We start from the raw sequence: 13,772 nt of genomic DNA, 5'->3' as shown, positions 1-13,772 counted from the left end.
CATGATACATTGAGTAGAACATCACAGAATGTCTGATTACTGACATCTGTAAGCTATCACTCTTGATTTTAGTAATGTTTGGAAAAACCTCAAGAATTTAATTTTGAATAGATGTTGATGAAATATGTTTCTAGTTTCTGGTAGTATAATGCTTGAAAGGTCCTTTTAATCTTCCATTGTTTTAAACTGAAAATTTTTAGAGTTAAAAATGTAACATGATTAATTCAGTGGTGATGAAAAGTTGTGATCAATGTTACTTGAAAATTACAATAAATGTGTTTATTACACAGAGGTTTGAGAAGCATCGAGTTTGTCTTCTCTTTGTATTTCATTACTAGTTTGGTGAAACTAAGTTTACTAGGGTGTCGTTTATATAGTTTGAAACAGAAAACTTGACACAGATTAAGAAACATGCAAAAATAAAAAAACCTTTGTTACATAATAGGGTTAGGGTAAGTTTTTCTCTGAACACATTCATTAGTTTAGCCTAATTCTACATGAAAATTTTATAAACAGTAGTGTGTAATTTGGTAGTAAAAAGTGTCAAAATCATTAGAAATTTATTGTACCAAATTTAATGTGAAACTTGTGTCAGGAAAGTACTTTGTGATAATGTGAAAGCCACCTGAAGTAAAGATGTATTCTACAGATGGCTGGTATGGGTATTACAACTTTTATTAAAATAAATTAGAGAACAACACTTCTACCTTCTTAGGTGATCTTCAGGTTAACAAAAAGTTTGCAACTGTTGTTATCTACTTTATTTTAATAAAACCTTTAATACCCCACACCAGCCATTTTAGAATACATTTTGTGTCAGGAAAGTTTTTCACTGTTATACAACATGTCACTGATTAGATATGTATGCAATATTGTAAGATTTCAATTGGACTGAAAGGGAAGTAATATGTATATAAATAGCTTAACACAGTATTTCACAAGAAGTAAACACAAATTAAAAATGTTCACTTTTGGTTTGTGTTCTATCTGTAGTTCAAAGTTTATTATAATTTTGTGTTACACATGCACATGATAACTTCTGAATTTACAGTTATATGTAATATATATGTACAAATATTTTCTCTACCCTGAATATTAAGTTTTCTACTCTATTGTCTCTTAGATTCATGACTGCTTTTAAATAAATATATTTCTGTAAATGCACTCAACGCTACAAAGACCAGCAAGTTAAATAATTTATTTCAGGTTCAACGATGCTCGTGGGAGATTTCACATCTTTTTCAATTATATCTGTTCCATTTTTCATTACCAGGATTTGAATAAATTCTGTCTATCTTTTAGATATGGACTTTCATTATCATTTCTTCATTCACTTATCAACTGATACATTTAATTGGCAAAGATGGATCTTGTTTTGATAAAAGTTTTTTAACTATAATGTTCAGTGATTACTCTACTGTTGTATGATTAGTCAACTATTTCATTGTTGCATTTCAATGATACATTTCTTGTCACATCAGAGCTGTGTCCTTTATTTTAGAAAATGAATAAAAACAAGTGCAGAGCTACTTATGAAGTTAAATAGTGTTTCAACAAAATGTGAAGTTACAGTTAAGAGATCTAACAACATAAAATAGATTCAAATGAAGTGTATATGAGGTTTATATTATTTAAAAGTATCAAAGAGAAACCGAGATCTCTAGGACTGTATTCAGGTGTTCTGGAGTAAAATCTTGCATCAAATACCCTGCATGTTTCATGTTTTAGGTAAAGAATGAAGGTTTGAAAAGCCACTGACTTTAGGTGAGGAATAGCTAATATACATATTTGGTTGTACATTAAAGAGTACTTTCAAATAACAGAAATTCATTTAAAGTTGTAGATTAATAAGTACACAAATTCTACTAATAAAATTATGGTTGTCAAATTTCCTTATGAAAACAATCATTCCGTGCGTGGTGTACATTTGTTTCCATAATGATTCTAGTAGTTATTCCACCCTTCAACTGTATTGTTGTTTATTTTAAAATGGAGAACTGAATTTTTATTCTGTAGCATGTCTTTATGGTATCGTGTTATTCACATTAAAAGTCAGTTTCCTTTCAATCTCTCATTTAACTGAGTCTGAAGACAGGTGCAGCAAGCGACAAAAACTTTATGTGAAAGAAAGTGTTCAAGATTTCCTTTTTAACACTAAGTCTAGATATGAATAATAAATATATTGTAAATATCTTAATATAATAAATGATGCATTCTTCTACTTTTATGTAACTTGTAAGATTTTTTAAATTTTACACCAGTTTTAAAATTACTTTGGTTTAAAGAATCACTATGCCTTCCACAATTATTTTTTTCCACAACAGAAATAGGTTCATTGTAAGAATGGATTTACCAATTAAAATTGATTTCATATCATTTCCTGTGATAATTATCTAGTATATGATGCAATAAAGTGTCTGAAACTTTGTTAGTTTTTGTTTTCTTGTGTGTACAAACACTTCAGGTTAGTAAATGTAAAGAAACTTTTAAACACTATATAAATAATGGGATAAGAAACATCACCTTGAATACTGTAAACCTCAACAGGGGGTGACAGAAGTTTTCGGCCTTCTCATGTGTCTTCTAGTAAAACTAAACGAGTCTTAATAAACATAAATTTCCTCCTTTCCTAACTCAGTTTGGGTGTTTTTGGAAGTTGTATATTAAACTTTGAATGAACACACAAACTTTGAATAAAATTTTTATTTATAACAGAAAAAGCAGAATAAATAAATGCTCAGGTACTGTGATTGAGGGGCAACTTTATTTTTTAATTTTAATTCATAGAGCCAAGTCATTTTCAGTTTCAAATATTCATAAAATCATTAAAATGTACACATAACATACATTGTAAACTTTACAAACAAGATTATTACTACCAACATTAAGTCAAGCATGTGAATGATGTAGATTTCATGTTGCATAAGCTTCATTGTTACTAAAATTTCTTCAGACTTTTTAACAGATGTGGATGGAAATTAGTACATTCCATTCCTTGTCAATGTGTATTACAGCCTGTTCTATCTCCAGGGTCTCCTCTGAAATAATACTATCTACTCTGATGAAACTTGTAATTCATACAAACACATAGAACTTTAGTTGTTACTCACAAATCTATTCTTGCTGCTTCATTTTTTAACAAATCAAAATCGAAATTTGGCACTTCTAAAGGGGCCAGATCTGGGAGATCTCTTGAGCCACTATTTGTATCACTAACAGAAGAAAATGGGTAGAGAGAACTTAAGTCCTTAATCAAATGTAATCTTCTAGTTCCCTGCCAAATGTTTTTTCTCTGTAACTCGTTAACAATATTTTGAAGGTGCTCATTCTCTTGTGTTACTCGTTCTAGTTCCACCATCAACTGTTGAAGTAATGTCTTCAACTGTATATTATTTAGCTGCAGTTCTTCAATCAGTGTCTTGTCATTTCTGGGTGTGTTGCTTTCACATGATATACTAGCTGGAGTAGGGCTTGGTTGAATTAGAAGCTGCAACAAATAATCATTTTCTTCCAAAGTTTGTAATATCACACACTGAATGTGCTCTGGACTCCTGGGAGGTTGTGCTCCCACAGTTACATCTTCATCTTGTATATCTTCCCCGAGCTTTCTTTGAAATACTTCCGGCTGTTTTGCTTGTATCGGATAACTGCTTCTTGGCGAAGATGAAATTCACACTGCAGAGTGAGAGATTCTTTGGCTTTCTCTGAATTTGTCTGCTTTAAGGCCTCCTGTAAGAAACCTGAATGACAATCTTATAAGAACAGGTTGGGACCAACTTGTAACAAACAATATGGAAAGAACACCTGGATTAAACTGTTCAGTTACTGAAAGTTGGAACTATGATATCAGTATAATTACTGAAGGTTGTATCTATGACTTCAGTAAGAGTTATTTGAAACTATAATATCAACATAAATACTGAAGGTTGGAGTTTGTTTTGAATTTCATGTCAAGCTACACTAGCCATCCCTAATTTTGCAGTGTAAGACTAGAGGAAAGTAAGCTAGTCATCACCACCCACTGCCAACTCTTGGGCTACTCTTTTACCAATGAATAGTGGGATTGACCATCACATTATAACAACCCTAGGCTGAAAGTTCAAGCATGTTTTGTGCGACAGGGATTCAAACTCGCAACCCTTAGCTTACGAGACGAGTGTCTTAACCACCTGGCCATCCCAGGCCAAAAGTATCTGTCCTTAGTGTGTGTGTGTTTATTAACAGCAAAGCCACATTGGGCTATCTGCTGGAACCACAGAGAGGAATCAAAACCCTGCTTTTAGTGTTATAAATCTGAAGACTTGCTTATGTACCAATTGAGCTGTTTGAAGGTTGGAACTATGACTCCAGTAAAATTTTTTGAAGTTATAATCTGTGATGACGGAAAACCCATGTGTAGAAAAATTATATATGTAAAAAACAGCTGGTATGGGTAGAGAAGTGAACAATGTTTCGATCTGCAAGATAGCCTTAGAACTCTATATCCAAGACCCTAACCCATCTATCGTAATTCCCAGCAACCAATTAGCAACCTTCATAGGATTCACCACGATGAAGACAAACTTCATGTTCAACAACCCTAACTATATACAAATAAATGGCCTAAGCATGGACAATATTTTTATGACACAAGTTGAAACACAAACAATTAATACAGCATTATATCTACCACTATAGTGGTACAGATATGTAGATGATTGCAGGATTCCCATCTACAGAACACAATTATTTCAATCATATTAACTCCATATGTGAACAGAAAGAAAACAAATATTTCTTAACATCAAGATCACAAGAACCAATACACAATTCAAAACAGAAATCCACCAAAAAAATCACCCATACTGGACTATAAAAATAATAAAGGAAAACTTCAGACAAGAGTACCTATCATGATCAGTACTCCCTCTTAGTGCACACCACTCTCACATTTAACAAGTCTCTGGATCTGGTTTTCACAATCCTTTGTTATTTACAGTTGTTCTGTTGATCCTTAGCCTAGGTTATGCCTTCCCCTTCTAGGAATTCTAAAACCATTAGTGCTATGTTTTCCTATCAGAGAATAATATATTTATATTTCAGAATGTTATAGATGAGATATTTGTCCATGTATTTCCACTCCTTACATATTACATCATGTAGCAGTCTTATAAGCAATAGATATGAGTTTTCTTCTATATTCTATGTTTTCTTGCACCACAATGTTTATACCCACACTAAGCCTAATGGCACAACCATGTTCATGTGATTCAAAATGTTGTAAGTTAGGTTTTAGGCCTATGGTTTCTAATATTTCCCCATAGCTTTTAAGGTTTGACATCATATGTAAAAAATAACTTTTGAGAAAAACTTCTTTCATCATCAAGCCAAACTGATGAGCTCTGGTATTGAATGAAAGGGCTCTTGATTATTTACTTATTAATTGGAATAACTGAAAACAATAATAAATACGAACACTAATAAGCAGTCAATTTGCTATCAAAATAACTTTTTCATCAAACAAAAAAAAAAATGTATTTTAATTTCAAGTACATAGTGTGGCATGGTGATTTGTGAAGGATTAGGCCTGCATGGCTCTGGGCCTGTTTGTAAAAATATTAAATCACACTCTTCTGAGAGATGTAAATTCCTTTACAACTTAAATTGTCCTTCATTCTTGGTGAAAAGAACAAAACATATTTCTTTTATCTTTTACACAAACTTATAAGTAAAGCAAGAGACAGAGACTACTTAAATACACTCTCACTGTAATACATTTTTATCTTTTACACAAACTTATAAGCAAGAGACAGAGACTTTACTTAAATACACTCTCGTGTGTAACACATTTTTATCTTTTAGAAAACATGAAATCCTATTTTGACAGGTTTGTAAATCACAAACTCTTAATTCAAGACCAGCATTCAGTCATTTCAAAATGTCAACCTTAGAAAAAAAAAAACACAAAGAGACAGTACCTGCTGCTCTCTGGTGACACAAAATGGCCTCTTCAAACTTTCCTGATTTTAGAAAACCTTCAGCTATACGATATTGTTGATGAGCCTGAAATATAAGTAATATTTGAAAAGTAGGTTTTATATTTTATGTCACACTACAGTTTTACTATGTATTATAAAATTGTGATAAAACACAGCCACATAAATATCCTTGTGTTTACTACAAAGGGAATATTGAGTTAACTGATTTTTTAGTTTTAATTAAGTTTCAGGATATGACAGTAGATAGATGGTTAGCTAGTCAATATGCTTGCATTAAAGTAACTGACTGCTAGAGACAGAAACATTTATTTTCTTTGTGCAAGAACCATAAACGAATTCAAGTAATGAAGTTGGTTAACAGTTTATTACAGGCATTCATTCACATCTGCATACATTAGTAATTTCCAACATCACTTTCCATCAAGCAGTAAGTAAATCCATTAGCACAACAGAGAAAAAAGTGCATTAGAAAGATAAGACAATCCACAATTTGTAAATACTTTTAAAAGTTAGAACTGTCTTCGTCTAAGGTGATCTGTGAAAAGGTGGTCTGAAAAAAACTGTTTAGACAAAAAACTATAACTTCAACACATAAGTAAATGGACTGAGCCTCACTGTATAACTTCAACACATAAGTAAATGGACTGAGCCTCACTGTATAACTTCAACAAATGAGCAAATGGGCTGAGTCTCACTGTATAACTTCAACACGAGTAAAGGGACTGAGTCTCACTGTACAAGTCAAAACATGAGTAAATGGAATGAGTCTCACTGTATAACTTCAACACGACTAAATAGATGGCATCTCAATGCTCAAAAGCACAAGTTTCATTTTCTCTGGAGAGAACAATGTTCAAGCCTTAAACCAATTATTATAACATCAAATCTGGGTACATACCTCCAATATTTCCTTAGGAACACATTATTCAAAACTGAAGTTTTTTTTATTTAATAGAATTAAAAGTTTATTTTAGAAAAATAGACACTATGTTTCTATAAAAACTCTACATAGTGAATCATATATGTACATATCTTTACTTTTGTTTCACACTGATTTGATACTGTATTCCATTCAAATACATCTGTGTAATACATGTACAGGGTGGCCCATAAGTCCCTACGCATCCATATGTTATGTTATATTCAATTACGCATGTATAATAAATTTGTTTCTTTTTTTTCAGAGAAATATGGCCAAAATATGTTTTAAGTATTGATTATACATCCAAAAACATTTGAATGTCACATATCTAAAAATACATTGCTACAGGTAATTTTTATCTGAAGGAGTAATTGCTCCCAGAATTCTGTCACTCTAGGTAATTTTGTTAGAAAGAGCAGTAGTAAAGGTAATACAATTAATCACAATTTTTTTATCACTTAAAAAGGTGAAATTTGTCACAGGATTAGTTTAGCAAATTAAATCACAAGATGTAGTCATAATAAACACAAATAATGACATTACAACTTTTAATTTTATTTCTTTACATGCTGCAGCATGGTAGGTGATTAGGGTGCTCAATTTGTAATCTAATGGTTGCAGATTTGATTCCCCATCACACCGAACATGCTTGCCTTTCAGCCATGGGGTGTTATTACAATACAATCCATCTCACTTTTCATTGGCAAAGAGTAGCCAAAAGTTGGCAGTGGTTTGTGATAGCTACCTGCCTTCTCTCCAGTCTTACACTGCAAAATAAGGAATGGCTAGTGCAGATAGCCCTCATGTAGCTTTGCACAAAATTCTAAAAACAAACAAGCAATTTCTTTATATAAAACTGAATCATTGAAAATGCAACGAGAAAAACTTCTAGCAATTTGTGGCATTTAATTATATAGCTGTGCCATGTGAGCTGTGCAGATTTACCAATAGCTACAATAATGCACCAGTTAATGATTATATTATCAGTAAAACACTTACAGCCATACTCATTTTTCCACAACAGTAAAAAAAAAATCTCAGTATTTTTTAAAGGCCATAAATGACTGATTTTTAGTCGGCCTTATACAGGTATAATCATTACCTGCAATACTGTGAAAAGCCTTAATATTACACAGTGCTGTAACTAACATGCAATTTGTAAATATAATCAGATCACACAAAAAAAGGGATATCATTCACAGTTTAATTTAAACATTGTAAATCACTGTTATTAATATCTTTGCTAATAACATAAGACGTTGTGACATTCAAAAACATGTATGTTGTGGATTCTAATATCTATTGCATTAGTTTAAATCTCAAAGGTTTATTTAAGAATTACATTATTATCACAGTTGGGTCTACTCGAACACTGGATATTCCTTTAAGTTGTAAAACTTTTGTACTATCACTAATAATAATGTACTAAGAATTTCGTACAGAATTTATTTGTACAGAAGTTAAACACTAAGTACTAACTTCTATACATGTGTAAACTCTTTACGAAATTTTAAAACTGTTTGAGCCATAATACACATTTTATTAAAATATGTTATATCGTACCTAAAATAATTAAATCACTGACTCGTTGTTAACTATTATCACTATTTCGTCGGTTTTCATGCAACAAGCTGACTTAAAGGTCCTTACAAAATTGAGCGAAGTTTCCATATTTTCTCGATCTCTCCGCCCTCTTAACTACTATAACTGAATAAAATAACTAAATAAAATGAAACATTTATTTATTTGATTGTTTTGTTGTTAACTGTTATCACTATTTCGTCGGTTTTCATGCAACAAGCTGACTTAAAGGTCCTTACAAAATCAAGCGAAGTTTCCATATTTTTCTCGATCTCTCCGCCCTCTTAACTACTATAACTGGAATAAAATAACTAAATAAAATGAAACATTTATTTATTTGATTGTTTTGTTGTTAACTGTTATCACTATTTCGTCGGTTTTCATGCAACAAGCTGACTTAAAGGTCCTTACAAAATCAAGCGAAGTTTCCATATTTTTCTCGATCTCTCCGCCCTCTTAACTACTATAACTGGAATAAAATAACTAAATAAAATGAAACATTTATTTATTTGATTTCAGCTTTTACACTTCCACCGATTATTCATACTTAGCATCATTGAAATTTAAAATAAATATTCTAGTATAGGGGTGTATACTATAATAGAAATAAAAGTGAAAAAAAGATAAACTCTATTTGGTATAATATCTAGTTATTTCTACTCTAAATAGCCTACTAAGCAAATATTTCGGCTAAAACGACCACCCCAAAACTCTTACGATTCGGGTTTAATTGTTCTTAATTTAAAACTACTGACTAGAAAGAGAGCAACGTCTTCCTTATCTGAATACTTTTAATCGAATAACAGGATTAAAGTTATTTTGATAAACAGTTTGCTCTAAAAGTGCAGATCGTATTTAGTGACATTTTGCGGGCTCTAACATTAGATTATCTGATCTAAAACTGAGCATGTTAATCTTTAGGCCACAATCGGCTATGCTAAAAGTAAAGAAAACTATAACATTCCTCTTTTTTTTCTCATTTTTTTATATGTGCCTAAGTTATTGACAATGATATTTTATTTTGCTATTTAAAAGAAAGAAACACATGGTAAATTTAACAATGTTCGCTAGATGGAAGCACTTAGAATAACGTTCACGGGAGTATTGCTTAGCTGGAATGTTAGTTACTAAATTACGTTTTTTACAATTCTAATCTAGTTGGTAGTTACAGACAAAACGCTGCATAATCTGTAAAAATAAACAAATCTAATTACAATTCATTGTAAAACAATTTAGGTTTACCTATAGGAGTGTTTTACGCATAAAGCTGCGCGAAGACTAAAACCTCAAAATTTATCGTCAAATGCCCTCAAGTTGACTGCTAATCCATTGGTTGTGACGGAATCATACGATTACAAAATAAAGAGAACATATGTGACAGGGTGAAATAATTTTGTTGATGATTCAAACTTATTAAATGAAGGCAAAAAATGTATACGTTGCGTTTGAATTTCGTGCAAAGCTACACAAGCTGTCCCTAATTTTGTAGTCATAACCACTCACCGCCATCTTTTGAGCTACTCTTCTACCAACGAATAGTGGGATTGACCGTAACATTATAATGCCTCCACTGCTGAAATGGCGAACATGTTTGATGCAAGGGAGATTCAAACCCGTGACTCTCCGATAACGAGTTGAACGTCTTACCCCACCTGGCCATGCTGGGGTCGCGCGTTGTAAGTGTATGTCTTTGTATGATGACTCTTTCGGTATTATAAAAACGGTGATAAGCAATTCATTTAGATATGGATATTGTCATTTTCATGTCACCTAAAATGAATGTGATAACAATTTTATAATAATGAGGATGTGACTGTATCACTCAATCTGATAGTTAAGTTGCGACTACATTCAATATATCACTATGTTATTAGGTGGAACAATGAATGCATGACTGTATCATATCATCTAATTATTAGTCGTAAATGTATCGTTCAATTAAACAGTGTAAATGTGACTGTATCGTTCAATTCAACAGTATAAATGTGACTGTATCATTCAATGTAACAGTAAAACTGTGGTTGTATCGTTAAGTCTAACAGTGTAGACGTGACTGTATCGTTCAATCGAACAGTAAAACTGCAACTGTATTTCTCAGACTAACAGTGAACAATATTTATTATATTTACCACTCGAAGAGAAGTTCGCAATTGTTATCAGAAGTATATTATTATTAATTTTTTTTAATATTGTGCTCTAGTTGGTTGGTCTTTAAGATGACTTTCTATTTTATCTCTGATCCTCTCATACTTGTAGTTCGAAAAGAACGAAGTAAGTATATGCATGTACGTATGTATGTATATATACATATATGTATGATTTTCAATTGCTTTAATTTTAGGTTACGTATACGTTATGATCGTTTAGATTTACAGTTTCAATACTTAGCTTCTAGATAAAATAGCTGGCTTTATCCAATAAACAGTTGCGTTTCAACCTACTGAGAAGGCGACATGGTTACAAAACACTGCGAAGTTATGTTTAATAGTATGGGATTTAATGTACATGGTTACAAAACACTGCGAAGTTATGTTTAATAGTGTGGGATTTAATGTACATGGTTACACTAAAATAGTCTCATATTTATTATCCCTAGTTACGATATGCACAAGAAGAGAAGTTTGTGCTGTGACACATGAGTTAAAACACCAGGAAAGTTTCAGAGGCATCATGGGAAAGAGGCCATCGTAACAACAGCCTTTTAGTGTCGGATAAAAGAATGGAGTTCCGTTTCTTGGCACAGCCGAAGTGCACGGCATAGAAGCCACACAGGTGGCTGGAATGTGAGTAGAAGAGGAATATTTATACTAATCACTTGTTCGTAACTTTAAAGTTTTAATTTCAATAAATAGCTTACGACTCTTTAAAAAATATAATTTATTGTTTTTTAAAGAACAAAGGGAATCTCATATCTTAAGTAAATTAAAAATCAGTTTTTAAAGTTACCTTAATAATGACAATTTAACCCTAACCAAAATCTATCTATCTACGGTCTTATCTAATTGACATTTAATTAATTTTGTGTACTAGTGGTTTGTATTTTTATATAGATTTGAGAGGGCGCTGCGTAAAAGATAAATCTATTTACATTCGGTTTCTCTTTTCTCTCGTTAAAGGTGAAGGTGGTATGGTAAAAATCAGTAAGTGGAATACGACGCACGTCTCCTTCCTTTCTACAGATTTTCATTGAGTCAGAACAAGAAAACATTTGACTTTTAATGTGACCTTTGAGTTAATAGTAATCTTACCAAATTACCCATTGGGACTTATCCTACATGTATCAAACTTGACTGAAAACGGCGTTTCAGGAACGTTTCGATGAAAACACAGATTTAATGACAGTTGATGTTTTTAGATTTGTACTAATTGGGAGAGCAAATTTTTCTAAAAAGTGTTTATTTTTAACTTCCCCAAAACTCATGTGTTTTACAGATTTATAATCAATATTAGAGAATATTAAAAATAACGTTTTTTATGTTTTAGTAACAACTGTTTGAAGTTATTTTCAAAAGTTAATGAAATTTGCTGTACTCGTTAAAGCCACTTACACTTTTATATGTATAATAAGCAATTCATCTAGTTACATATGGAAATGACTAAGCTACAAAAATACGAATAAAGAAAAATGGTAGTAGAATATTAAATCTTTCTTCAACATAATAATTGTTTTATAATAACACCAAACGAACGTTTTTAAAATAAAATAAAATGTAACAACATTTTCAAAGCTTACTGTTGATAAAGTATTTCCTTCAACAAATTATATTTATTATTTTAACCGGAGATGATGGAGACCAGTTAAAATACAGCGTTCAAAAAATTAACAGATTATGAAAATCAGTTTGATATTAAACTTCTGAAGTCATGATAAAACACACACACACACACACACACACATATATATAGTGACATCATGATAAAACACGTGTATATATATATTCCAATATTAAACTACTGACATCATGATAAAACACGTGTATATATATATTCCAGTATTAAACTACTGACATCGTGATAAAACACGTGTATATATATATATTCCAGTATTAAACTACTGACATCATGATAAAACACGTGTACATATATATTCCAGTATTAAACTACTGACATCATGATAAAACACGTGTATATATTTATTTTTTAACTACCTGTGATTTTATTGTTTATATTTGTGATTTTCTTAGTGAGAAGACTCGTCACAAGGTGTAAGCTCATTTTTAGGAGTTGAACCTCTTTACGGTTCGAAGTTCTTCAGGGTATGGTCAGTATGAGTTGTATGTCCAGTAAACAGAGGTCAAAGTTCTTCAGGGTATGGTCAGTATGAGGTGTATGTCCAGTAAACAGAGGTCGAAGTTCTTCAGGGTATGGTCAGTATGAGTTGTATGTCCAGTAATCAGGGGTCGTGATTCGGTTTTGTGAAGTTATAACGTTTACACCACATGGAACTAAACATATAAAGAGATCAATGTTTATAATGTATACTAAGTGTGTTTAAAATTTAGATTGGTACAGATCGGACAGAAAGTGTTCGTACTCCTGCGTCGTGAGTAGTTTTTTCCTCATAACTTAAAAAGTATCACGATTAGGATAATGAAAGTACAGTATATTATAAATATTATACTAACACACATCCAGATAAATATTTATGTAAATTGAACGACAAATAAACTGTTTATAAACAAATAACCAAACATAGGAGGGGAGAAAGTGTTCGTGCGTCTACTTTAATGGTCAGTTGTGTAGTCTTTCAGGTGAATTACTTGATGCAATTTCTCCTCATAGCCCTCCATGATCGTTTGACAGTATTCGACTGGTATTTTCTTCCATTCTTCTTTACAGAAAGCCTCCAACTCTTGCACGTTTTTCGGATGACGCTGATGAACCCTGGTCTTCAACTCATACCAAACGTTTTCAATTGGGTTGAGATCAGGTGACTGCGATGACCACTCCAGAACGCTTATGTGGTTCTTTTGCAACCAGGATTGCACATATTTCGATGTATGCTTAGGGTCATTGTCGTGCTGGAAGATCCAACGACGCCCAAGCTGCAAGTTCCGAGCATCATCCTTGATATAAGTGCCTAATATATCAACGTACTTTTTTTTCATGATTATGTTGACGCGGTGAAGGCTGTCTACACCAGAAGAGCTGAAGGAACCCCATAGCATGATCGAGTCACCTCCGTGTTTAACTGTAGGGACGGTGTTCTTTAGAAGATTTCGTTCCCCCTTCTTACGGAAAATATTGTGAACATCATTGTGGCCAAAAAGCTCGATTGTAGTCTCGTCTGA

The 13,772-nt window shown here is 32.2% G+C and overlaps 1 protein-coding gene across 2 annotated transcripts; it reads right to left on the bottom strand.

The window, feature by feature from the left end:
* Positions 1-2,691: 2,691 nt before the first annotated feature.
* Positions 2,692-8,949, bottom strand: LOC143257307 (nuclear receptor-binding factor 2-like). 2 transcript variants are annotated; one of them, XM_076515751.1, is made up of 3 exons: positions 8,551-8,949; positions 5,958-6,042; positions 2,692-3,740 (listed from the first exon to the last, which is right to left on the bottom strand). In XM_076515751.1, exons 1-3 carry the CDS (start codon positions 8,569-8,571, stop codon positions 3,574-3,576), a joined length of 273 nt encoding a protein of 90 aa, XP_076371866.1. In that variant the 5' UTR covers positions 8,572-8,949; the 3' UTR covers positions 2,692-3,573. The 2 variants fall into 2 exon arrangements, with proteins under 2 accessions (XP_076371866.1, XP_076371867.1); XM_076515752.1 differs by having other exon boundaries at positions 8,721-8,949.
* Between the last annotated feature and the right edge of the window lie 4,823 nt (positions 8,950-13,772).

Source organism: Tachypleus tridentatus, chromosome 7 (genome assembly GCF_004210375.1).
Source record: "Tachypleus tridentatus isolate NWPU-2018 chromosome 7, ASM421037v1, whole genome shotgun sequence".
Lineage (NCBI taxonomy): Eukaryota > Metazoa > Arthropoda > Merostomata > Xiphosura > Limulidae > Tachypleus > Tachypleus tridentatus.
This window is presented reverse-complemented; position numbering and strand designations above follow the sequence as displayed.

Excerpts from the sequence above, each read along its gene's own strand:
- LOC143257307 (XM_076515751.1), bottom strand. The coding sequence starts at position 8,571 with ATGGAAACTTCGCTCAATTTT. Across the intron at positions 6,043-8,550 it reads TGGAAACTTCGCTCAATTTT|GCTCATCAACAATATCGTAT; the intron begins GTAAGGACCTTT and ends CTTATATTTCAG. Across the intron at positions 3,741-5,957 it reads GTGTCACCAGAGAGCAGCAG|GTTTCTTACAGGAGGCCTTA; the intron begins GTACTGTCTCTT and ends ATTGTCATTCAG.